General features: G+C 40.2%; 1 protein-coding gene across 6 annotated transcripts in view; it reads right to left on the reverse strand.

The window, feature by feature from the left end:
• The window catches only part of THADA (THADA armadillo repeat containing), a 357,394-nt gene that overhangs the window by 196,466 nt on the left and 133,499 nt on the right, over nt 1–27,429 (reverse strand). For all 6 annotated transcript variants that reach the window (XM_064364035.1, XM_064364033.1, XM_064364034.1 and 3 more), the window contains exons 28-29: nt 9,026–9,115; nt 6,329–6,460 (exon numbers count right to left, since the gene is read on the reverse strand). In XM_064364035.1, the coding sequence (XP_064220105.1) occupies nt 6,329–6,460; nt 9,026–9,115 (222 nt within the window). The remainder of the gene's footprint in view (nt 1–6,328; nt 6,461–9,025; nt 9,116–27,429) is intronic.

Consider the following 27,429-nt stretch of genomic DNA (forward strand, 5'->3'; position numbering starts at 1 on the left):
TCTTCCTTCTGGCTTACTGGCAGAGGACAAAGCATGGGTTGAAAAAGTTTATTGTCTTTCTATCACCATTATGCTATCTATCGACCTCTTCCTCCTCTAGAATTTTTCTTAGCAAGCAAACCAAGGAGCTTTATCTTCTATTTTGTAAGCAGAATGATCCCCATTACATAGATCTATGGCCTGAAACACACAGAGGCTGCTCTCCTACATGGCTCTTCCATTCATGCTACGTTAACCTGGGAGGCTTTCCCCAACATGTTTTGGCTTGTTTGTAATTCCACGACTTTGAACAGAAAAATGGCACCTCCCTCTACTTCTATTTTTATAAATCCAGGGTCCTCTCATTTGGCTCTAAAACCTGCAACAGGGTAGCTGCAAGGTGGGACTCTATAAGTGGCTCACTAGAAGGCAGTCAGAAGAGACAAGTTCACAGTGTAGGAAAGTGGCCAGAGAGAACCTAGGTAACATGCGGTTCAATACCTTAATGTGATAGAAAAGGAAACAGAGGGTCACAGAGGTGAAGTTACAATAAAAGCAAATGTCAGAGCAGAGCTCATATTCAAACTGAAGACTCCTCAAAGTCCAGGTAAAACACAGAATCCAATCAAGCCTCTTTTCTATAAAAACAGTAACCGGGGGGATACAAAATGTAGCTCCAACATTGTAGAACAAGAGGTCCCTTGAGTACGTCACAAATACACAGACTGATCCAACACAAAAAGTCTCACTTCCAAATTAGTTTCATTTTTTTTCTCAATCTAACTCTTGTGCCCAAACCAGAGTGAAGCAGAGAAAGGTAACAAAAAATAAACAAATGAAAGCACCCCACAGCTGCTTCTGCATGGAAGGAAGGTAAGATTTATTTTGCAAAAATAAGCACTGAGCATTAAAGAATGGCATAAAATGGCGAATAGCGAGATGAAGAGATTAAGAAACAAACGCTACAGACATTCAAAGGGAGAGGTGATTAGGAGCTGAGGTAGAGAGAAAGTGATGAGGGCATTACTTACTTCTCAGGAATATTTTAACTACTGTCTGTCTTCCTCATTTCTCTCTCTAAAAAGCAAATCTTGTTCTCTATTTATCTACAAGAATTCTGGGAAGACAGAGCAGATAGAAACTTAACGTGAAGCCTTGAAAGAGAGTTTCCAGTGTTATAATCACAAATGAAAGTAGAAGTCAACCATTGTCTACTGCAGAAACCCCAATTCTATGCCATGGAAAATAAGGTCTTTCAACTTCATAATCTCAGTAAGGAGCAAAGCGATAATCCCTCAATTTTTGTAACTTTCAAGAAAAGGAAAGGAGTCAATGTCATTTCCCAGTATCATAGGCTTAAAAGGACCAACAAATTCTTAAGTTTTTGTACCCCCAACTCCCTCTTTAAGACTGGTAAAATCAAAAGATCCCATGAAATATTTAAAAAATACACAAAACACGTATTTTCTAAGGCTGTGATTACTGGTTAGAGTTCCATATTTCAACTAAAAAACTTTCCATTGAATAGGTTCTTCTGAATGATTTCTACTGCCACATGTTTAGTTAAGATTGTATTGCTATTTGTATTTCAATATCTGGCAAAGTGCTGGGCACGGTGGCTCATACCTACTACTAAGTCCAGCACTTTGGGAGGCCAAGGTGGACAGATCGCTCAAGGCCAGGAGTTCCAAGCTAGCCAGATCAATATGGTAAAAATACAAAAATTATTTAGGTTGGCACAAAAGTAATTGTGGTTTCTGCCATTAACTGGGCACAGTGGCATACACCTGTGGTCCCAGCTATTTAGGAGGCTGAGGCATGGTAATCACTTGAACCTGGGAGACGGAGGTTGCAGTGAGCTGAAATGATACACTCCAGCCTGGGCCACTGCACTCCAGCCTGGGCAACGGAGTAAGACTCCATCTCAAAAAAAAAAAAAAAAAAAAAAGTCAGAGAAAAGAAAAGCAACCCAGGCACAACAGTGTGCACCTGCAGTCCCAGCTACTTGGGAGGCTAAAGCAGGGGATCACTTGAGCTCAGGAATTCCAGGTCCAACTGGGCAACATAGTGGTACTCCATCTCTTTAAAAAAGCAAGAAAGGAAAGGAGGAGGGAAAAGGAAAGGAGAGGATATTTCACTGAAAACATTGTTCTAAAGAGAACAATGACTAAATGGATTGGGGAAATAAAATGTACTGAAAGTCATCTGCAGTGAAAATAAACAAACAAAAAAAGGTGGTGGCGGGGGCGGAAGGGGGCTGCGAGTAGGAGAGAACCTTTAAAAAGTGCTTCAAAAGGGCAGTGAAGGGATTTCTCCTGCAGGTATTAACCAGATCTCAGTTATCTGCAGTAGAAGGCACTTTCTGTCTTAACTGAAACTTGCATACATACAAGTAGCCACATTGGTGTAGAGAGGGTAAAGAGCCTGTCCAAGTGTCACAGTTAGTGATTCAGTAGCAGAGCTTAGACAAAATAAGGTCTCTGAGCCCTGGGCCTTTGTTCAGGACTCTATGGTCCAAGGTGTGGGGCTTATATGATTAGAGCTCTTTGATTGGAACTTGAAACTTGCTTGTGAAAGAGAACTTAGAGCTATATGCCCAGAAAAAAAAAAAAAAAAAAGAGATATGTGCCCAGAGACGTTTTGGCATCTGAAAAGACTTTCTAGTCTCTAGAAAGCCCAGAGAAGCAGGCCCTGGTGAGTTATATTCAGAGAGTCACTCACGATTCTTTTTAAAGCATGAATCACTCTGCTTTGAGGTACCTGAACTGAAGAATGAATTAATAGTCTAAAATTGAAGGCATCACATTCACATGGTAAAGGGCTGAGTATCTGGATCCCACACAACATCAGAACATAAAATACACTGGATTTTTAAAAAGTTGTATACAAGATGTTGGGATTGACATTATCATTTCTGTCCCAAGAGGATGCAACAATCGTAATGGCATACATGCATAATTTTGGAAAATCCAAATCAGTGACTTCTAAGACTTAAATCAAAGAAGAAAATCAACAGAGAAATAAGCTTAGATATACTCTTGAACACAGGATAAACAACTAAAACTACAAATAATACTTACAAATACCTTACAGAGAGGAAGGAAATAGCAGGTAAGCAGATATAAGTCAAAGGCAAACAAAAAGCTGTAGTTGGCTCTTTTAATCTTCTTCTCATTGTGCAATTCACTTTTAGCAGTCAAAGCAACCTTTGCACTACTCCCACAAACTGAAATTTTTTTCTTTAGCCAAACTCAGAGTATCCATAAGCCTGATTAGAACCCTTCCAAGTATATAAATTATCCTTAAAAATGGAACAAATATCAAACACTGCTGATCCACTGTGCAAACATACATCCATCTTTTTAGCTATTATCCCAAGTCAAAACAGCCCACTCTTCCACAAGCCCTGGAATGATAGGTTTTATGATCACAAGCCCTGGAATGATAGGTTTTATGATCAATCTTTCACTTTCTTCATGAATAATTTTCTCAGAGGTCATGTAAATCAAATGCATACAGTTTTATCATATTCACTATTCTTAAAAAATATGTTTATAGTTTACCTCCCCAGTGAACATTTTGGAGTAGCATGGGTTGTCCCTGTGGTTGGTTGGCAAAACCCCAAACTAACTAAATCTAGGGCCTTCCACTTTACCACAGAAGGTGGTCAAGAAAGTAGAGCCAGGGTTCGTCTGTATCTGGCCACAAATCAATCCTATAACCCCAGGCAATTGTCACCATGAGTCACACATGGTTGACCATTCCAATGAGCTACTTTTCCTACAGAAAAGCAAAATAAAGAACAGATCCTATCATTGATAGAGACATTACTTCTATATCCAGAAGACAGCATGTACTCAGATGTACCAACTGTGGATATAGGCTCTTCATCTCTCTCAGTTGCGTAAATTTCAGACCCTATAGGCCTATTCAGTGTAGCTAAGTTACTGGCTACTCAAAAGGCAACCAAAATAAAAGGTTATTTTGGTATAACAGAAAGAGTACATCTAATACTTTTGACAAGCCCTGCACTCTTGTGTTCAAATTCTAGCTCTGCAACTGCTTTGCTCTCTGAACCTCAATTTCCTCAACGGGCAAATGAGGGTGATAACACCTCTTCTCAGAGTCACTGTAAGCAAAATGCCCAGTTCACTATCTGGCAAAAAGACAGGGCTCAACAAAGGTTGATCTACTTCCTACTGACTTCTCTGCTCAGAACACTTTCTTTCTTGTTTTCTGCATTCCTGGGTCAAAATCTCCTTCTTAATAAACTCTTTAAATTGTCTAACCAAATATAGTATGACCCTACGACTGTCTAGCTTATTAAAATTTGTGTGTGTGTGTGTGTGTGTGTGTGTGTGTGTGTGTGTATCTCTGTGTATGTGATGGTATTAAATTTCATATTCTAAGTTTGTGATCTACAGACCAGCAGCACTGGCATTACCTGGAAGACCATCTGAAAGTCAGACTCTCAGGACTCACCCCAGGTCTAATGAATCAGAATTTATATGATCGCCAAGTGATATGTTTACATCTTGAGGTTTAAGAAACACTGTTCTACAACACAGATGGGCACTCAATAAATCAGAGCCTAAAGATTCTGAACTTAAGGAATCAATTGTGGCACTTCTGCTATTGGTGGTTTCTACATGAATCTTTACTTCATAGAGCACCTTACTTACTGGAAGAAAGCAACTACTAACCGCAGCATTTTCACTGGAAGAAGGGACTGATTGCAAACTTCTTACTTTGTATTTTTAGAGATTAATAAATGATGCCCTGAGTACAGTGGCTTCAAAGCAATTTTTAAATCTTCTATATTAGTGGAATATTTGTTTTCTATAATAGATACTTTGAATATAATGAGTAATATCAGAATTCTGATTATATGTAAACTAAACAACATTTTGGAAAGGTACTTTCCATGTAGTAATTTCTTATTACTAGGATGCAATGAACAACAGATTGAGTAGTAAAAAGCTTCCACAAATTCCACAATGTTGAGGTACCTGAACTGAAGAAGTTAGTTCTTAAGACAGAAGACAGGTTCTAAAGCAAATCTCTGTTTCTAATGTAAACTGCAATTCTGTGAACATGCCTTTCCTGCTTGCATCAACTTTCTGAAAACATTTCTTAGTTCTTTCCAGTTATTCATGAAAGAACAATTTTTAAGGCCCCTGAAAGTAAAATTTACCACCCAAATTCCTAAAATTAATCACCAAATGCTTGATGAAGGGGACTGGTAAGTTTGTATATCAGGAAACAAAAACCAGTCTGCATGAGTCATCTCTGTGATCAAAGATAACACAGCCACAGCCAGGGCTTGGGGCAAACAAATAGTTCCAGCAAGTACATGCCAGAATCTCATGTTTAATGGTTTCTCACATTAAAATGCATAAGTCAGCTCTGCAAAACAAGGAAGTGGAACCCAGGACAACACATAAATAAGTAATGCTCTCTTGAGTTTGGATTCTTATCCTTCTGCTCTAAATCCACTTCAATTTTTGGTAGAAGACAAAAATGAAGGTACTGTTTTGTCAAGAGGTAAGCAGAAAGGTAAGAGCTAACTAATACAACAGGCTTCTGAAATGTTTCATAAGAAAATTTTAATACTTTTTGGAGGCCTACAAATTTAGGCCTTTGATCCAAAATGAACAAAGTAATCAGAAGATGGCAAATGCCTGAAAAGATGTAACACAACAAGTGGTAATAGGCTCCAAAAGAAGAGAAACCTGTTATCCTTTTATTCCATGAATACTCTACATTCATGACTTTTTTCAGGTACTACAAGCTTGAAAGAGAAGGTGAGTGGGAATTCATGCCACACAACATTGCCATTTACATGCCACCCACTGCACCATCTAGCAGACTCCTTTGGAGTGAAGAGTCAGATGTCCTGATGACCTCTTGAACCCATGGACAGAAGATATATACCAGAACCGGGCCTGTCCCGTGCTGGCCAGGCTCAACACAGAAATAATGCAAACATAGGGCTATGTTTCTCAAAAGGAGTATCTGCTATCAACAACATACAACCACTTGCATTGGAGCAGACAGGACTCAAGGAAAACATTACTTACACAGGTTCTAATGAGATCCTGTACCCATGATATAAGCACCTTCCTCTGAAATTCTGGGGACAACAGCAAGAAGGCCCAGGCCTCTGCCTTCACAAGACCCCTCCCAAAGTTCTGTGTGTGTGTGTGTGTGTGTGTGTGTGTGTAAAATAGTTACATATATATGTTATATATACATATATATAAAATAGTTTCTGAAATAAGAATAAGATAAAATATTCCTGTAAAACTTCCACACCCACCCCCACCATTTCCAGACAGCATGACGTTACCTCATAATGAAGGGAACAAAAGGTCCCATGCTGAGAGCAGAAGAAGTGCCATCCATCGGGGAAGGGTAGAGTCTCTCCAACACCAAAAGTAAGAGAAACATGCTTGGATGACGATTTGGTTCTCCTGTATCACTGAGAAAACAATTATTACACATAAAGAATTTCACATTCAGGTAGTGAAGAAATCCTCCTTCAAACATTTTTCTCATTAAACGATTATATATATGGCCGGGTGTGGTGGCTCACACCAGTAATCCCAGCACTTTGAGAGGCTGAAGCGGGTGGATCACGTGAGGTCAGGAGTTCAAGACCAGCCTGGTCAACATGGTAAAACCTCACCTCTACCAATACAAAAAATAAGCCAGGTGTGGTGGTGCACACCTGTTAATTCCAACTACTCGGGAGGATGAGGTGGGAGAATCACTTGAACCCAGGAGGTAGAGGTTGCAGTGAGCCAAGATTGGGCCATTACACTCCAGCCTGGGTGACAAAGTGCGACTCCATCTCAAAAAAACAAACAAACAAAAAAAAAAGTATATAAAGTGAGACTCTACAATCAAGGGGAGAGTTTTTCTTTTTTTTTTTTTTTTCCTATGTTCACTTCATATCTCCCTAATGTGCATCATAAGAAAATATTACTGGCAAAACAGGGGATTGGGCTTTTGAACAGGATCCTCTTCTCAAAGCTAACCATTTGCATAATTAGAGTCTGCTATTTTGATTAGAATTGCTCCTATAGTAGAGAGGGGCCTGTTCTAGAGCATGAAATGTGAAACTTTCAACATCAAAATGTATTTAAGAAAGCATGGGCTGGGTGTGGTGGCTCACACCTGTAATCCCAGCACTTTGGGAGGCCAAGGCAGGCAGATCACCTGAGATCGGGAGTTTGAGACCAGCCTGACCAACATGGAGAAACCTCGTCTCTCCTAAAAATACAAAAAATTAGCCAGGCATGGTGGCCCACGCCTGTAATCCCAGCTACTCGGGAGGCTGAGGCAGGCGAATCACTTGAACCTGGGAGGTGGAGGTTGTGGTGAGCCAAGATCATGCCATTGCAGTCCAGCCTGGGCAACAAGAGCGAAACTCAGTCTCAAAAAAAAAGTATGAACAGGAAGTCACTAAAGGCCAGAAAAGCACATTTGCATAAACTACTAATGTGAGCAAACGCATCATAAACAGAAGTAAAATTCATTAATATTTGATTTTTTAATTATAGACAATAAGTGCACATTCACACCACGTGTAAAATTACAGGAAAAATACAAAACACATGCTCTAAGATGTCCATACTAAAAATTCCACTACTACCAGCATTAGAATGTGATTTTTTTGGGGTGGGGGGAGACGAAGTCTTTTTCTGTCGCCCAGGCTGGAGTACAGCAGCGTGATCTCGGCTCATTGCAACCTCCGCCTCCTGGGTTCAAGCAATTCTCCCGCCTTAGCTTCCCAAGTAGCTGGGATTACAGGTGCACACCACCACACCTGGTTTATTTTTCTGGTTTGTTTGCTTTTTTGGTTGTTTTTTTTTCTTGCTCACTCTGTTGCCCAGGCTGCAGTGCAGTGGCACGATCTCAGCTCACTGCAACCTCCACCTCCCTTGTTCAAGTGATTCTCCTACCTCAGCCTCCCGAGTAGCTGGGATTACAAGAGTGTGCCACCACACCCAGCTAATTTTTAATTTTTAGCAGAGACGGGGTTTCACTATGTTGGCCAGGTTGGTCTCAAACTCTTCATCTCAGATGATCTGCCTGCCTTGGCCTCCCAAAGTGTTAGGATTACAGGTGTGAGCTGCCACGCCCGGCCAATTTTAAATAGAGACAGGTTTTTGCCATGTTGGCCAGGCTGATCTCAAACTCCTGGCTTCAGGCGATCAGCCTGCTTCAGCCTCCTAGAGTGCTGGGAATATTGGTGTGAAGACAATGGTGAACTATAAAACTGGAAGTCCTCTTAATGGCTTGCTCTCTGTTTCCAACGACACTGGCCACTTTCACTAAGGTAGAACAAGACAATTTCTGAATATAAGTGATCATCTTAGTCAGCTAATTGCTATAGTTTCACGATGGCAAGTTGTAACAAGTCAGTAATAAAAAAAGACAGGTGTGCATAAAGCAAAATCAATATGTAAACACAGATTTTTTAAAATAATAGGATGAAAATTATTCATAACAGAAGAAATCACCATGTGATTCTTAGTTTCTATAACAAGGAAAATGGAATTAAGTTTGATAAAATTTAACATAAAATAGGATTTTTAAAATATAAAGACAAGATTTTACACAGCTTTTCAGGTACAAATCTACTATAGAAAACCAGGCAACATGATATAATTATAAAAAAAGCGCTTTTTAAAAAAAGCTAATTTTATTACAAGGAAGCAGTCTGACCATGCACAGTGCCTCATGCCTGTAATCCCAGCACTTGAGTAGGCTGATGTGGGCAGATAGCTTGAGCTGAGGAGTTTGAGACCAGCCTGGGAAACATGACAAAACCCCATCTCTACAAAAAATACAAAAATGCGTAGGGTGTAGTAGCCACTACTGTACTCCAGCCTGGAGGTGACAGGGAAAGACCCTGTCTCAAGGAAAAAATTTTAAAAAAGGAAGAATTTTATTAAAAACAGTTGCCTAGAGGGAAAATCTCAATCACTAAGTTAATATGACCATGAGTTCATTTTGCCCCACCCAATTCTCTTCTTACCTGTCTACCGTATTGGCTACAGTTTCCAACTGTTTGAGAAGAAAAGGATAGAGTTCTGGGAAACGAGAGAAAAACTCTCTCCCTGTCATTCTGTGAAAGGAGGAGGAAAAAGGATGAGTTATTATTATTTATTCCCTTTGATCTGACAATAAAGCCTTTTTTTAAAAATAGGAAGATAACAAGGTCATTTGTTTGGACATTTAATTAAATACAGTTAAAAACAGAATCTACAGCATCTTAAGAGTTTAACAATCAACATAAAAGATAATGTTGATTTCTGAAGTGCTCTTAATACATGAACTGTTATCTCAAAATTTAAGATTATGTATGTTTACAAATATTTGATATTATATTCTGTCAGGGGAGAAATATGTAAAGTTTCCAAGTTTCCATAACTGATTTGGACTATAAGTAGAGTCAACACCTGATTGACTGAGACTGACTCAGCTTCAGTGGTAAGGGCAGGTCTAGACCAAGCTTTCTCAACCCTGGCACCAATTACATTTTGGACCAAACAACTCTTTGTTTCAAGGGGCTGTCCTATATATTGTGTCCTATACATGTTTAGCAGCTTCCATGGCTTCTACCCACTAGGTGCCAGTGCACAACATCCCTCCCCAACAATCATGACAATCAAAATGTCATTAGACATTGCAAAATACACCCATTTTGTCACGGGACAAAATGGCCCCTGACTGAGAACCACTTGGTTTAGAGTACGATTATCAGAAGTACAGTCTTGGCATGTGAAGGTCTGGAAATCCAATCCCTGCTGAACTTCTAAGGATTATCTTTTCTATCTTTATAAAAACTTCTCTTGAACTATGAAAGTAAAATATTTCCTCAGACTGCACCACTGACCAAAAAGCTCAAGCTAAATATAGCATTTAGGAACATACTGTCTCCATAACTATTAAAGAATTACTCTGAAGGGGTGACGTAAATATTCCCTAATCTACCCACTTTTATCAACTCTACATGTTATGTTCCTATTAATTGTAATACAGAATATCACATTTTTTAAAAACTAAAACATTTTTACACACAGCAAAATGCTCTGATTGAGTGTACCATTCAGCCCACAAATGCATATTCGTGTAATCCACACCCCTATGAAGACTCAGAAAATTTCCATCATCCCATAAAGATCCCCCATGCCCCTTTTCTCAGCCAACTTCCACCCCACAAAGGAACCTCTGATTTGATTTCTATCATCACAGTTTGGTTTTGTCTATTCTAGAATTTCCTATAAATCTAATAATACATTTTCTGTCTCACTTTTTTTCACTCAGCACAGAGTTAATGAAATTTATCCATGTTGTTCGACCTATCAATATAATCTGGTTCTTTTTTTGTTAAGTAGTATGCTATTATATGAATCTATAAGTTTATTAATTCTCCTCCTGACAGACATGGGTTCTTTACCTTTTTTTTGCTATTATGAATAAAGCTGACGTAAAATTCTTATGTTAGACTTTTAAAGAACATATTTTCATTTCTCCTGGATTAATATCTGATAATAAAACTGTAACATGTCTAACCATTTAGGAAACTGACAGTTTCCCAAAATAATTATACCATTTAACACTCCCAACAATAAGGTAGATTTCTGATGGAAATTTCTACCTTTTTTTCAACATTTGCTGTTGTTTTGTTTTTCCTTCCCTTATAGCCGTCCTGTGGGTATGCAGTGTCTCCTGTGATTCTGATTTGCATTTCCTTGATGACTAACGATGTTGAGCACTTTTCATGTGCTTTGGTCAATGGTATGACCTTTTGTGAAGTAGCTCTTAAATATTTTTGCTCATTTTTAATAGGTTGCTTCTCCTTGGTCATATACCCTCTTCCAGTCTGTGGTTTGACAACTTATTTTTTAGATAACGTCTTTTGATGAGCAGAATTTTAAAATTTTTGATAGAAGTCCACTATTTAATCAATATTTTTCTTTTATGATTCATGCTTTCTATGGCATAAGAAACCTCTACCCACGTACATAAGAAGATATCCTATGTTTTCTTCTAGAAGCTTTATGGTTTTAGCTTTTACACTGAGGTCTATGATCCATTTTAAATTAATTTTTGTGTATAGTATGAGATAGAGGTCAAGGTCCTTTTGTTTCCACATTGGTATTTCATATTTTTAATAGGGAGGTGTTCTGTTAAAAAAAAAAAAAAAAAAAAAGATAAGCCTTAAAAAGGAGATGTGGCTCACGCCTGTAATCCCAGCACTTTGGGAGGCCAAGGCAGGTGGATTGCTTGAGGTCAGGAGTTCAAGACCAGCCTGATCAACATGGTGAAACTTCATCTCTACTAAAAATACAAAAATTAGCCAAGCATGGTGGCGGGCACCTGTAATCCCAGCTACTCTGGAGGCTGAGGCTGGAGAATAACTCGAACGTGGGAGGCGGAGGCTGCAGTGAGCTAAGATCGCACCATTGCACTCCAGCCTGAGAAACAGAGCCAGACTCAGTCTCAAGAAAACAAACAAACAGGGGAAAAAAAGGAGATGTGTTATGCTCATAGAGGATTTCATATTAGAAAGATGATATTCTCCCCATTGATTATAAATGCAATGCAATTCCAATAAAAGCAGTAAGTGTGTGTGTGTGTCTGTAAGTGACCTGAGAAGTTGATTTATTTTATTTTATTTATTTGTTTTGAAACAGTCTTGCTCTGTTGCCCAGGCTGGAGTGCAGTGGCAAAATTTTGGCTTACTGCAACCTCCACCTCCTGGGTTCAAGCGATTCTCGTGCCTCAGCCTCCCGAGTAGCTGGGACTACAGTTGCACACCACCACACCTGGCTAATTTTTTATATTTTCAGTAGAGACGGGGTTTTGCCATGTTGGCCAGGCTGGTCTCCAACTCCTAACCTCAGACAACTGGCCCACCTCAGCCTCCCAAAGTGCTGGGATTACAGGTGTGAGCCATCATGCTCCGCCCTAAGATGTAGATTTTAAAATGGAAATACACACACCAAGGGTCAAGAGTAAGAGTAGCAAAGAAAATCTTAAAGAAGAACAAGGTTGGAGGACTCACCCAGATAGCTAGAAATACCATAAAACTCAAGTAATTGGGACTGTGGGTACAAGTAAGCCAATAAAATAGAGTAAAAGGCACAGGAGCAGACATATATTAACACACGTACAAAAACCTGATTTGTGAAAGAGCTAATACTGCAGATCACAGAGAAAGGTACTGTGGTAACTGATTATCCACACAGGTAAAATTACAATTGGTCCCAATCTCCCACTGATACGGGAAGGGGGCAGGGAAGTGCTGGGAGGAGAAAGGCGGGTCCCTGGTGAGGGCTCCACCCCCGGCCTATGCCCAGGGACCTAGGTGAGGACAGGCGCTCTTGCCTTCACCCCCAAATGCTGCATTTCCCAAGACCAGTCTGGCCCACCATGCCCCCATACTGTGCCTATATAAACCCCCGAAACCCTAGAAGGCAGGCACACAAGCAGCTGGACGTCAAGAGGGGCACATCCACAAAGGAACACACAAGTGGCTGGATGTCAAGAGCACACCAACAGGCACCAGCAGGCTGGCACACCAGCAGGCCATCCACTGGTGGGACAACTTGGAGATTGGCCAGGGCAGTCAGAGAGGAGTCAGGCTGCTGAGTGGCCCAACCCCAGGGAAAAACCATCTCCCTTCTGGCTCCCCCATCTGCTGAGAGCTACTTCCACTCAATAAAACCCTGCACTAATTCTCCAAGCCCACATGTGATCCAATTCCTCCAGTATACCAGGGTAAGAACCCTGGAATACAGAAAGCCCTCTGTCCTTGTGATAAAGCAAGGGGGTCTAATCGAGCTAACACAAGTCGCCTATGGACGGCTAAACTAAAAGAGCACCCTGTAACACATGCCCACTGGAGCTTCAGCTGTTTTCACTCCTAGACACTGCTGTGGGGTGGGAGACCCACAGCCTGCCTGTCTGTATGCACCCCTGGAGGTTTGAGCAGCGGAGTGCTGAAGAAGCGAGCTACACTCCCATCACACACCCTGCGAGGGGACAAGGGAGCCTTTCCTGCTTTACCACCATATATAAAAATTAAATTCCATTGACATCAAGGTTTGAAAACAGCATAAAGAAATAGCCGGGCGTGGTGGCTCATGCCTGTAATCTCAGCACTTTGGGAAGCCGAGGCAGGTGGACTACTTGAGGTCAGGAGTTCCAGACCAGCCTGGCCAACATGGTGAAATCCTGTCTGCACTAAAAATATAAAAATTAGCTGGGCGAGGTAGCATGTGCCTGTAATCCCAGCTACTTAGGAGGCTGAGGCAGGAGAATCGATTGAACTCGGGAGGTGGAGGTTGCAGTAAGCCAAGATTGTGCCACCGCACTCCAGCCTGGGCTACAGAGTGAGATCCTCCTGCACCCACCCCCGCCCCCCCCGCCGCACTCCCTCACCACACCCACAAAGAAATGCATGAAGTTTTTTTTACCTTTTTTGAAAATTTGGGATTCTGCCCTGAGCATTCCTGGCATGATGCTTCTTTCTTTCCCCTAATGACAAACCCAGGCAGCCTAGTTAGTACACCTTCCATGTGGCAGCCTGGCCAAAAGGGCCCTAGGAAATTCCAACTTAATTCTATTTAGCCATCTGGATTCTCCTAAAGGATTAACCTGGTCCTAAATCATAAGATAATGACTGCTTGCTTGAGTACACTGCTTACTGAGTATTCCTAAGGTGGCCCATGTATACATAAAGGGTCTCTGTAAGATTTATAAAAATGCCTTGTCCTTCTTGCACCTGACTATTCTAGACAAAAGATCTGGTTGCAAGTAGGGAACAACTGGAAAAAAGATGAACTTAGAAATAATGAAATGGAACAACTGATTTTGAGGAGGTAGAGAGAATAATCTTGACACCTGGGAAGAGACTATCTCAGACCCCAGGAGGTACAATAAAAGGAAGAATGTTAATGGTGTCTGTTTTTTGAAATTGTCCCTAGAGCCTTGCCCACAAGGAAAATGCTCTGCTGTTCCCCCAAACTGTCATGAGCACATTAAATTTAACCAGCTGCTGAGTCTGGGATCCTCCCTCAGATGGCCTGAAGCACAACTTGATTTATTTCCCCTTAACCTCACTGAGGAGTCTATCAGAAACTGTATGTTACAGCCTTGGCTCCAGCACCTGACCCTTCCTTGCAAAACACCTGTCAGTATCTCTGAATGCCCTTCCCTTTTCTGTAGCCATAGCTCAACCATTGCAAAGGACAGCTGAATGCCACTCAGCTGTTGGTGTGGGCAAAACAGGATAGGTTGGAATGGCTGCACTTAAGCAGTCCCTCCAAAATCAAGGACTAGAATAAATTCTTTGGACTAAACTAGAAACTAAGGTTTACCAGCTGATTGTTAGGCCACATTGGAGGCACTGTCAAAATATGCTCCTCAACTGATGTAGGGAACTCCCCAAACTAAACAAATGCTTTCTTTACAGGGGTATTAGGTGTGTCCTTGGGACTCTGTTTCTTTTGTGAAAACAGGCATTACCTCTCCCCCTAAAACACAGTGATTTGCACCTTAGGGGTGGTTGCAAGCAACTTTCAAATGTTTAAGGAAATACCTCCAGTAGATCATATAGCTCTAAGATGACTATGAAGAGCTCTCCAAAATGAGGTTATGCATAGTTATTCACAGAAGCTTCCCAGAGGTATAAGCAACTCATTTTTTTTGCACACCCTGTGGTTGGTTGGTCCTGCTATAAGGGTCATTCAATTGAAAACATGGTACAAAATTTATCAACTGATATTAACTGAGGTAATCACTGATAGCACTTCAGCCCAAAAAGCTATTCAGGTTTGCTTCAATTCATAGGGCAAGTCATAATAATATAAATGAAAAATTTTCTTAGACTTCCAATTTAACTGTATCCAGGTTAAGATAAAGTCTATACAACTGCTAATATGTTCTGCTGTACCTGGCTTAATAAATACCTTGGGCTAAATGGAAAGGTCAATACAAAAACTTCAAAAGATAGCCATTTGGGTTTCTACCATAGACACTATTGGTTTGTGGGATTTGTACAAGTGATTGGATCCGAGATGCTGAGAGGCATAGTTGATGACAATACTGAAAGCTGAGCTCATCCTGCTGCTTGCTGTCCTATTGGTAGTAAACTTAATTAAACGTTCTATGAGACAAACTAGATTTGGTACCAACTCATCAGTTAGATTAATCAAAGGAGCCAACAGTGTGATGTATTTCTTCATGGGAAAATTCACCAGAATTTTCACCAGAAATGGGAGACAGATGCTGCTGAGAGACAAGCTGAGTTACTGCCACTGTGCCACTACTGCAAAGTGAAGCACTGACTGCCCTTTGTTCTGAACTTTCTGGACTCTATTCAAGGATGTTTATATAATGAACAGTGTTGGAAGTTACAGTGTCTCCCTCTGGAGCAAAAGGCAGACATGTTTACTGCCCATTATAAAGGATTCAGGTTCCCTAACTCTGAGTTCCCCTCCCATAAAGATACTTACTGCATGTACAGGTATTATCTATCCTCTTCACATTGCCCTGTGAGTACTGGAACTTAAGACACTGACACAAAAGTGCTTATCCTCTGGCTATTGATACTGTTGTAACACACTGCCCTTCATCTCTGACCCCAAGTCTCTCATGTCTTCTACCAGTATCTATGAAACTGTGCCACGCTAACTTACTGGCTTGCGAGTAAAATCTGAGACCCTTCAATGTTCTGGACAAGGAGGCTATTCTGAAAGGAATGAGGGCAATTTGAGAACTTCAGGTCCACAATGGCCTACGATGTGACATTTTAAGTATCAAAGTAATAACAACTGTGACAGACTGAAACACATCAAATAAATTAAAATGTAGTGACTTCATAAAAGCTCATGTTACTAGTCACCACTGGAAGGTGCTAGGACAGCAACTTAATACTTTGAAAATTAATAAAGGGGGAAAAGCATTTATCCTTTATTCCCTGAAAAAAATTGTATTACATAGTAACAAGTAATTAAAGATAGTTGTTTTTGCAGAAGATTTCAGTCAATAAATGGAAAAGAAATAATAGAAATAACCTTTTTATAACCCCTAATAAAAATAATGGGTCCAAGCAATAATTATTAATGGAAGCTAGAACGGTTAGGTAAAAGGTTGATAGGAAACTTTATAATGGAAGAATCAAGATGACACAACTTGACTACACTGATCAATCTTAGCATTACTTAAAGCAAGATCACTTTAAATGCATCACACATTAGGAAGGATACATATTACCAACAAAATACTCTTGTCTAAAGAAAACATTATTCCACACATAATCGCCAGGTTTCACTTATAAATCAACATCAGGGGAAGATTATAAATTGTTATTGAGTAACAGAAATGTAACAAACTAAGAAACTTAAACACAAGCCAGAGTTGAAACACTCACCTTTCTCCCACCCTGTCCACAGTGTCTCAAGTTCTTCTGTAAACCAGTAGAAAAGCTCACTGATAGCTCATAGGACACCTAAAGTGCCTAAAATCTGCATGACAAACTATTTGTAACAAGTAGTCGTGTCTCATAAAGAGGTCCTATACACCAGTAAGAAAAACACAACTGCCAACTGCCAAAAGTGGGCAAGGGGATATTTGCAAAAGAAATATAAATTTCTAATAAACATATAAAAAATAAATACAATATAATTTTTAAGACTTGAAATGGATGAATAAGATTGGCAAATGTAGATAACTGCTGAATCTGAGTGGTAGATACACAGGGTTAATTATACTTGTATTAGGTCATTTTTGCATTGCTACAAAGAAATACCTGACACCGGGTAATTTATAAAGAAAAGACATTGGCGGGGCGCGGTGGCTCACGCCTGTAATCCCAGCATTATAGGAGGCCAAGGTGGGTGGATCATGATGTCAGTAGATTGAGACCACCCTGGCTAACATGGTCTCTACTAAAAATACAAAAATTAGCCGGATGTGGTGGTATGCAGCTGTAGTCTCAGCTACTCAGGAGGCTGAGGCAGGAGAATCGCTTGAACCCAGGAGGTAGAGGCTGCAGTGAGCTGAGGTCATGCCACTACACTCCAGCCTGGGTGACAGAGTGAGACAAGGAAAGGGGAGAGGGGAAAGGGGAGAGGGGAGAGGGGGGAGGGAGGAGGGGGGAGGGGAGAGGGAAAGGGAAAGGAGAGGGAAAGGGAAAGGAGAGGGAAAGGGAAAGGAGAGGGAAAGGGAAAGGAAAGGGAAAGGAAAGGGAAAGGAAAAGGAAAGGGAAAGGAAAGGAAGGGGAGGAGAGGGAGGGGAGGGGAGGGATTGGGTTTAATTTCTTAATAGTTCTGAGTCTTTATAGTAAGCACAGTGCTGGCATCTGCTCAGTTTCTGGGGAGGCCTCAGGAAGCTTACAATCATGTCAGAAGGCAAAATGGGGAGCAGGCACATAACACGGTGAAAACAGAGGCAAATGAGACACAGTGTGGGAGGGAAGTACCACACACTTTTAAATGACCAGATCTTGCAAGAACTCACTCTCACAAAGACAGCATCAAACATAAGGGATCTGACTCCATGATCCAAACACCTCCCACAGGCCTCACCTTCAGCACTGGGGATTACAATTCAACATGACATATGAGTGGGGACAGATATCCAAACTATATCATACTATTCTCTTCATTTTGACATATGTTGAAAATTCCCATAATAAAGTTTTTAAATTAAAAATAAAAATACAGGCCACAAATGGGGAGAACATTTGCATACATATATCTAAGAATTACATAATTAGTATCCAGAATATACAAAGAACTCAAGTGAATGACTGACTAAAAGACAACTCCATATAAAAATGGACACACCAATCAAAATGCAATTCAGAGAAGATAAACATTAGTGGCCAAGAAACAGTAGAAAAGATGCTAAACTGTTAACAAGAGACTATTTTACACCTTCAAATTGGCAAAGACTAGTAAGTCTGGTAATCCCACATACTGAATCTTTCAGACACTGGTGATGGAAATGAAAATTACTACAATTCTGAAAAATAATTTGGGATTTTCTTGAAAGTCAGAGATGTGTTTACCCAGTGACTCAAAAATGTTACTCCAAGGTAAATGGCCTAGATAAACTCTTGAACACGGGCATCAGAAGGCTGGTACAAGCATATGCAAAGCAGCCACATATTCATCAACAACATGAGTAAACTGTAGTATAGTGGTCCCTGTGTGTAAGCTTTAAAGAATAATGCCATAAGCACTTTGGGCTGGGCATGGTGGCTCATGCCTGTAATCCCATCACTTTGGGAGGATAAGTGGGTGGATTACCTGAGGTCAGGAGTTTGAGACTAGCCTGGGCAACATGGTGAAACTCTGTCTCTACTAAAAATACAAAAATTGGCTTGGCGTGGTGGTGCATGCCGGTAATCCCAGCTACTCAGGAGGCTGAGGTAGGAGAATTGCTTGAGCCAGGAAGGCAGAGGTTGCAGTGAGCCGAGATTGCACTATTGCACTCCAGCCTGGGCAACAAAACGAGACTCTGCCTCAAAAAAAATAAATAAATAAAATGAAATGAAATGAAAAATAAATACTTTCTGGATCTACTATCTAGCTAAAGAAGTGGAACATTACAGTAGTCCCCCCTTAACTGAGGGAATCTATTTCCATACCCCTAGTGGATGCCTAAAACTGTGGACATCACTGAACCATATATATACTATGTTTTTTCCTGTACATACATAGCTGTGATAAAGTTTAATTTATAAATTAGGCAAAGTAAGAGATTAACAATAATAATAAACTTGAACAATTACAGCAATACATCGTAATAAAAGTTCTCTAAGTAATTTATACTGTACTCACCCTACTTCTTGTGATGATGTGAGATTTTTATCATGTGAGATAAACTGCCTATGTGATAAGATAAAGTGAGATGAATGACATACCATTTAAAACTTATAAACTGTCTCTTTCTGGTTTTTCCACCTAATATTTTTGAATCGCCAGTGACTAGTAACTGAAATCACAAAAAGCAAAACCATGGATATCCTCATCCTTGGTTTCAGTTCCCCAGTCAAATATGGTTCAAAAATATTAAACGGAAAATTCCAGAAGTAAACAATTCGGAAGTTTTAAACTGAGTGTCATCAGATATTTAGATATATAGAGAGATACTGAGAGAGAGACAGAAAAAGCACACTCTCTTAACTTTTATTATAGTATACTGCTATAATTGCTCTATTTCATTATTAGTTACTATTGTAACTAACAATGAAATAAAGTATTTATTTTTCATTTCATTTCATTTTATTTATTTATTTATTTTTTTGAGACAGAGTCTCGTTTTGTTGCCCAGGCTGGAGTGCAATAGTGCAATCTTGGCTCACTGCAATATTTATTGGACATTTTAACCAAAATACGTTCATTTCCTTTTTTACTTGTTAGGTATTTTAATGGAAAAAGTAAAAATCCAAAGGTTAAAAAATAGACACTAGACTCCCCCCAGTGCCCTTCCTCATAGAGAACTGTGTAACAGCATTTCAGCTTTCCTATTTAAAAAATTCAGTGCATACAGGTACATACTTTTACTTTACAGTTCTTTTTTCTACAAATAATCATATTATATACACTTTTCTGCATCTTGAGTTTTTTTCACCTAATCTGCAAAATTATTCCATGTCAGCCACACTGATCTATTTTCTTCCATTTAATGGCTACAGAGTAATCTACTGTATGGTTGACTGTAATTTACTTAATCCCTAATGATAGGCCTTTTGGTTATTACCAGTCTGTTGCTGCTACAAATAACTATATGTACATTTCCTCATTAATGAATTGCAAACTTGGGTTTTATAGGGTCACTGTTTTACCCAGGGAGAAAGCAAAACCATTCTACTACAGGTCATTGTTATATTCTTGACCACCTCAGAGCAAAAGTGATCAAGAATATGCATTTCCACTGTTAATGCCCTTTCCTTGGCTCTTGATTCTGTGAAGAGGAGTCACTTAAAGGTAAATGTCTGAGTTTAGCACTGGGATCCCTGAGTATATTTGCTCATTGAGAATCTCTCACTATACAGACAGAAAGGCAATGGATATGTCGTCTTAAGGAATCAGTTATTAATTTCCAGAGGAATAAATGGCCTGCTATCTTGATTGATAAGACACGTATTCTCACTTATGCAGACCATATGATTCTATCACTATGATTTAGAAACTGCCTAACAGATAACTGGCTCTGCTGACCATGATACCATTGAGAAAAGGGCTGTGGAGCTACTATTCTAGGATTAAAGTCATTATTTTAATTGAATTAAGCTAATTGCCCCAAACAGCAAGTTACCTCATTCAGTTACCTTAGCAAATATTTACCAACTAGTCTATCTTGGAAGGTATATGAAGAAGGTGCTTACTCAAAATTAAACTTCAGTGAACATTTTAACTAATTGTTTTGTTTTTAGGAGCAAAGTAGATTTTTAACATCCTTCCAAAAAATATACTGTTAAAATTATTGTGGCCATGCTTGATGGTACAGACTTCCAAGTATCAACTATGCACTTGTCAGGGCTTTTTTTTGAGACAGAGTCTCGCTGTCGCCAGGCTAGAATGCAGTGGCGTGATCTTGGCTCACTGTAATCTCCGCCTCCCAGGTTCAAGCGATTCAACTGCCTCACTCTCCTTAGTACCTGGGATTCATACCACCACGCCCAGCTAATTTTTTAAAATATATTTTTAGTAGAGATAGGGTTTCACCATGTTGGCCAAGATGGTCTTGATCTCCTGACCTTGTGATCCACTTGCCTCAGCCTCCCAAAGTGCTGGGATTACAGGCATAAGCCACCACACCAGGCCAGGTTCCTCAATACAGAAATGTTGACCCTATTTCTGGTTTAACTCAGCTGAAAAGCCAGAGTCCCAATTTACAACAAACACAAAAGAGCTGAGCTCCATGTACTTTCCAGGGAGCAACATCTCAACTCTGTATTAGTCAAAAGCTAGTAAAGACATGCTTATGTAGCATGTCTGAAGGATATGCAATATTAACAATTCTTGTGTATTATAAAATAGACTCCCAAGAGGTAAAGGGTAGGAGAACCAGAATTATCTAAGGAGCTTATCCAAATTTCACTCACTTCTGATTCTCAACTACACCAAAAGGTCTGTAGACTCTAGCATCTTGAACCCAGAAATTAGGCTGATATTAACACCAGCCTCGAACTAACCATGACCACACTAGTTTTCATAGTTATACTGTGTGAATAATCATCATTTATAATATTGCCTCTATATGAAAGAATTTCATAGGTTTTGGACTGCCCATGTAAGGTCTGTAATCTAGCCTTACTTTAAAAGGACAAGATCAAGGTCATATTTTAGGCCATATTTGAATCTCCCTGCCCTGAATCCTAGAATATGTGAGTCTTCTCTCTCACTTGCTATTTAATCAAAACTGTAATGTGATTTTTTTTTTTTTTTTTCACGAAAGTAGCAAAATTTTTTTTTAAAGTACCTACATGCTCATGTTGGGCTCAATCCCATGAGTCAATGCTCTTGGAGCTTAAAACCGGGTTAAGAAGACAGGTATACACATAAGATGTAACTAATAGCATAAGGCAAACCGCTAAAATAGTTAAGGGAATGATGTTTACAATAAGAGTTAGAGTTGGAAAATATATCTTTTGGGTTTGAGACATTATGGACAGTTTTGTGGGGAAAATGGAAACCAAGGCCAGGCGCGACGGCTCACAACTGTAATCCCAGCACTTCGGGAGGTCAAGGTGGGCAGATTCCTTGAGGTCAGGAGTTTGAGACCAGCCTGGCCAACATGGTGAAGCTCCATCACTACTAAAAGGTCTGTACAAAAATTAGCTGGGGGTGGTGCTGCATGCCTGTAATCCCAGCTACTCCAGAAGCTGAGGCAGGAGAATCACTCGAACCCTGGAGGCGAAGGTTGCAGTGAGTCAAGATCGTGCTACTGCGCTCCAGCCTGGGTGAGCGACAGAGGGGAAGAAAGAAAATGGAAACCAAAATGAGCCTTGAAAAATTAGTAAGAATGGATTAAAAAGGAGAGAAGACAGCATGGAAGGGAAAAGTAGGTAAGATGCCTGGATGACAAGAGGACTTCACAACAAAAGAAGGAAGAACAATGTTTTTTTGTGGCATAAAAGTTTTTAGAAATTTGAATGTCCAACTAAGCAGCTCTGCTGTCTTACGGGCTTCCACAGTTTCTGAACAGGAGATGCTACAAGAGCAGATGGACTAGGCTAGAGAGTAGAAACACAGTGACGCCACGCACCTCCATTAAATGTGTCCCTTATCACCTCAGCTACAGCACAGATTTCTGTAGGTTAAGGACCACGTCTTTTAGTTCCAACAACATTCCATGCTCTCTCTACCCTCCAGACTGTGGCAAATATTGTACCTTCTGCTAGGAATACTTCCACTCCCACCTCTGCTGCCCACCGCACCCCTCTTCTCAGACTAACTCCAAATAATCTTTCAACTTTGGACTTAGGCAGACTTCTTCCAGGACACATTCTCTGATATCTCTAGTCTAGCTTAGGTGCCCATCCTCAGTTGTACACTACACCCTGTGCTTTCCCTAACACAGGTAGCACGTCACACATGAAACTTCTTGTTTTCTTGCTTATTTTGCCCACTAGATTATAGACTCTGCACAGGAAGAAACCATAGCTAACTTCCTTTTCTCCATAATATTTAAGACACTGAGTATGATGCCCAGTTTACAGCTGGTGCCTAATAAACAGCTGCTGAGCGAGTGAAGCAAAACAAAAGGACACAGTCCTTAAGACAGGCAAGGAGAAAAGAAATTATGACTAAAATAGTAACAATAATTTCATAAAGTACATTATCAGCTATAAATGTAGTGGCATTCAGAATCATCATTTGAGTTAATAAATTGAGTATCCTGCCAGAGCTTGAAATGTTCTTAAACACAAATAAATAAGGCTTGTCTCACTGGTTTACAAACAGTTCAATTCTAGTTCATTCAATCAAGCAAAAAGACTAATAAGTTACTGCCACAGATATAGCAAGCCCTGGGGGTAAATTCTCCAGTGAAGGCATTTCAAATGTTTATCTATATGATCAAAAACTAGCCAGATACCTTTATGAAAACAATAAAAGTGATAACCAAAAAGGAAAAACTGAATCTCTGTAAACTCAAGCTCCTAGGAAGAAAAAAGAAGACCACCAAAAATTGTGAATGGGATAAAACAGACGTAAGTGAAAACAAAGAAATCAGGATGAAGAGTGAGAATGAAGCAGCTTTAAATTCAGAACTGTAAGACTATGCAAAAGGTGAGTTATTCCCTCTTCCACCAGGTAAGAATATGCAGACACAACCAACTGATGAGAGGCCCTTAGGGAAACACAGACGCTATTTGCAGATCTCTACTTGCCTAGCACCAGGCATAAGGTGCAGAGAGCAAAAGTGGTGGTAACCTCCACCAACATGGCAACCCTTGGCATGATCCGTTCATCGCTAGATTCCACAGAGCCCAGCCAGGGCCTGGACAAAACAGGGTGGCAACAGAGGTTTACTGAATCAATGAAAACACCTGCCAGGCACCATTTTGTTTTATTTTAAAAGCTTTATAAAAATTATTCTAGCACTATAAGTTTGTTGAGGAAAAAAACAGATGATAAAGAATACTGCAAAGAGAAATCTAAAGATCACCACAAATTTACCAACCAAATTTAGCAACCAGTCTAATGTTTTGATATATGTCCATCTACACTTCTCTCCTCATATACTGTTCTATAATTATAATTGGCTTATTGCACTTAACAGCGTATCAAGAACAGTTCCATATCAATCTGAAGCCGTTGTAACACAGTACTTTCTGTGTGTTACACTCTCTGTGCTTCTCTTGTGTGTGAACATTTGTCCGGCCATACATTCCTGTGGGGCACTAACCTTGACACCAACCAAGAACTTACTCCCACTTGGGTTAAGCCATATGTGGAACGCTGCTACTCCAGCTATGTCAACTTGTCTGCATATTCCACATCGAATCTTGGTAATGCCGAGTGTTTAGTGTGTGAGTTTTTAGAGCATCTGAGCTTTGGCCATTTTGGTTGGTTTTCAATCTAACCTGCCATCTAATAGCCTAGAAAAAATCTGAACGAAGCTTCAATTTCTCATAAAAACCCTGTCTTCAAGATCTGCCACACATACAAAAAGTTGCAATGCCAGAAGCATATGCTTCTGAACGTAACAAAAGCATACAAACGAAAACTATTGTGCAGTGAAAAAAGGCATTTGGTAAAACGCATTAAAAAAAGAAAGAAGGTATTCACTCCCGACCCCCCATTTCTTACATACACATCCATATCATTCTTAATCATCTCAAAGCCACTATATGGGAGTAAGGAATTGCATAGGAAACAGCAGTAAAGGTGTGGGTTGTGTCCAGTTTTTAAAAACAGGACTCATTCACAGGCCATGGAGCAAACACCATAAACCTGGTCACTGGATGAAAACAAATGCTGAAGGCAAAAGCCTGGGGGTTTTCAGTTGGTATTTCAATTGGAAAGCCAATAAACTACTAAAACTGAGTTATTCCCTAGATTCTGGCCTATAAAACCAGCCCACAGGAGAGAAATCATCTAAGGGCCTGCGTCTCCTCACCAGTGAATGCTGATAAAAACAGCAAGTTCATCTTAAGAAAAATAATACCACCCCCCACCGCCCCCCAACTGCAAAGGAAACAAACCTACAAAGAAGACAAAGTATGCATACGCGTTTCAAAGGGTATTATCAGACACAAACTAATAAAATACAAACAGCTAATAAAAAGAAATCCAGGTTTGAAATCCCATCAGGAAGCCCATCTCTGATTTTGTTCTTGGCATCCTCTCCCTACCTCAGACTGGGCCTTCAGCATTTGTTTACATCCAGTGACCAGGTTTATGGTGTTTGCTCCATGGCCTGTGAATGAGTCCCATTTTTAAAAACTGGACACAACTCACACCTTTACTGCAGTTTCCTATGCAGTTCCTTACTCCCATAGAGTAGTTGACAAAAGAATGAGTGATCAGAATGAGATGTCAAGAGTCCCATGGTCAGAAACTCACACTCAAGAATTTTGTGTAATCACAGCGATGTTCTACCAGGAAGCCCTTTCATTAGTCTTCAAGCAAACCATGTTTGAAGGAAAACATCTTCCTCAGGGTCACTGTTTTGAGCACACCAACTGATCGGGGCTCCTACCAGTATCCTTGTTTTCCTGACAGTTCTCTCTAGGTGCCATGAGATTTTCAGACTTGTTTTTTTGAGACAGGGTCTTGCTCTATCACCCAGGCTGAGAGTCCAGTGGCATAATCAGAGCTCACTGAAGCCTCAAACTCCTGAGCTCAAGTGATCCTCTTGCCTCAGCCTCCCAAGTAGCTGAGACTATAGATAGGCACGTGCTGCCATGCCTGGCTAATGTGTTGTGTTGCTCTTCTAATCCTTCCCTTTTAGAAGTTGGTGAATTCCCAAATCACTAAACTGCCTATTACAATACTATCTTGGGAGAGGGAAGTGAAAGGCCTTGGTCCTGGAAGAGCCCTGCCATTCCCCCTGTGAAGTCACTGGCCCAAATGTGGGCAAGGAAACACATTTCCACTCCTTTATATAGCCAGTTGCTGAGTAAATGTGAATCTCTTGAATTCCTCATGTGTGCAAGGTCCCATTCAGGCAGCTTACATGGATATTTTTAAACTAGGAATTATTTTTTAGAAAATGTTTCTTAAAAATCATTTCTAAAATCTCAGAATCAAGTTATCTCTTATAGTTTAATTCAATAATCATTTACTAAATAGTTTGTGATAGACTTTTTCCAAAGATGGTCAACAGACTTCTATCATTCCTTATAGGTACATGCCTCCTTCCTTCCAAGAGGTAGGTCTACTTTCCCTTTCCTTAACTCTAGGATGCCTTATGACTTGCTTTGATCAGCAGAAGGCAGCAAAAGTCACACTGTGCTAGTTCTGGCTTAAGCTTTAAAAAGCATGTCAGCTTCTGGATTCACTCTCTTGAAGTCCTGACTATCCTGCTAGAGAAAGGCCACTTTGGCCCCCAGTCATTTATGCTTCTACTTCCAGCTCCAGACATGTGAATGTGAAGCCACGTTGGTTGTATCAGCCCCAGCTGAGGTCTCAGATGAATGCAGCCACCTGAGTGATCCCAAATGACACCACATGCTGAAGTACTGCCCAGCTAAACACGGCTGACATATGGAATTGTGAGAAATGATAAACTGTTATTTGAAGTCATTAAATTTTGGGGTTATTCGTTATGCAGCAGTATGCAACTGAAACACAGTTACAATACTGAAGGCAGTGAGTTAGACTCTGTGGAAGAGGTAATACTAAACAAAAGAGATGCTGATAACAAGAAACACATAGTTTACCTTTACTATATTGATTCTCTCACAGTTCTAGAGGTTATCAAAATCAAAGTGTCAGTAGGGTGTCTCTAGAGACTTTAGATCATTTTGAGAATCCCATTTTGATCTCTTTCACCTGCTGATGGCTGTCAATATTTCTTGGCTTGTAGCTGTGTATTAGTCCATTTTCACAATGCTATGAAGAAACACCTGAAACTGAGTAATTTATAAAGAAAAGAGGTTTAATTCACTCAGTTCTGCATGGCTGGGGAGGCCTCAAGAAACTTAAAATCATGGTGGAAGACATTTCTTCACAGGGCAGCAGGAGAGAGAATGAGAGCCAGGCAAAGGAGGAAAAGCCCCTTATAAAAATCATAACTCCCCCGCAATGATTCAATTACCTCCCACCAGTTCCCTCCCACAATATGTGGGGATTAAAGGAACTACAATTCATGATGAGATTTGGATCAGGTCACAAATCAAACCATATCAAGCTCTATTACTCCAATCTTTATCACTGTGGTCATACTCTTTTCTTACGTCCCCCAAATCTCCCTCTGCCTCCTTTGTATGGGCAATTTCATTAGGTCCCACCCAGCTAAGCCAAGATAATCATCACCCCAACTCAAGATTCTTAATCACATCTACAAAGATCCCCTTTTCCTTTCAAGGTAGCATTTATAGATCCCAGGAATTAAGATCTGAGATCTTTGAAGGACCGTTCATCTACCTGTCACAGATGCTAAAACGCAAGAGTTAATAAGGCACTGCAAAAACTGATTACAGGAATTGGAGTTATTCCTGTCGTATCCAAGTAAATCAGAGTCAAGGAAATCGGGGAAAAAGCATTCAGGACACAAAGTGCCAGCTCCAGGAACTGTCTCAAAAGCCCAGCTGCTGAAATGACCTGCCACATAGCCTTATCTAGTTTTATCTATCATAGTTTTATCTAGTAGCTGCTGAAACGACCTGGCATTTTACCTACCACCATGACTCACCCATCAGAGCTTGCTAGCTCCCAAAAGACTTGCTAGCATGAATGAACTTTG

This window comes from Aotus nancymaae, unplaced genomic scaffold, assembly GCF_030222135.1.
Source record: "Aotus nancymaae isolate 86718 unplaced genomic scaffold, 86718_ANA_hifiasm-v0.15.2.pri h1tg000057l, whole genome shotgun sequence".
Lineage (NCBI taxonomy): Eukaryota > Metazoa > Chordata > Mammalia > Primates > Aotidae > Aotus > Aotus nancymaae.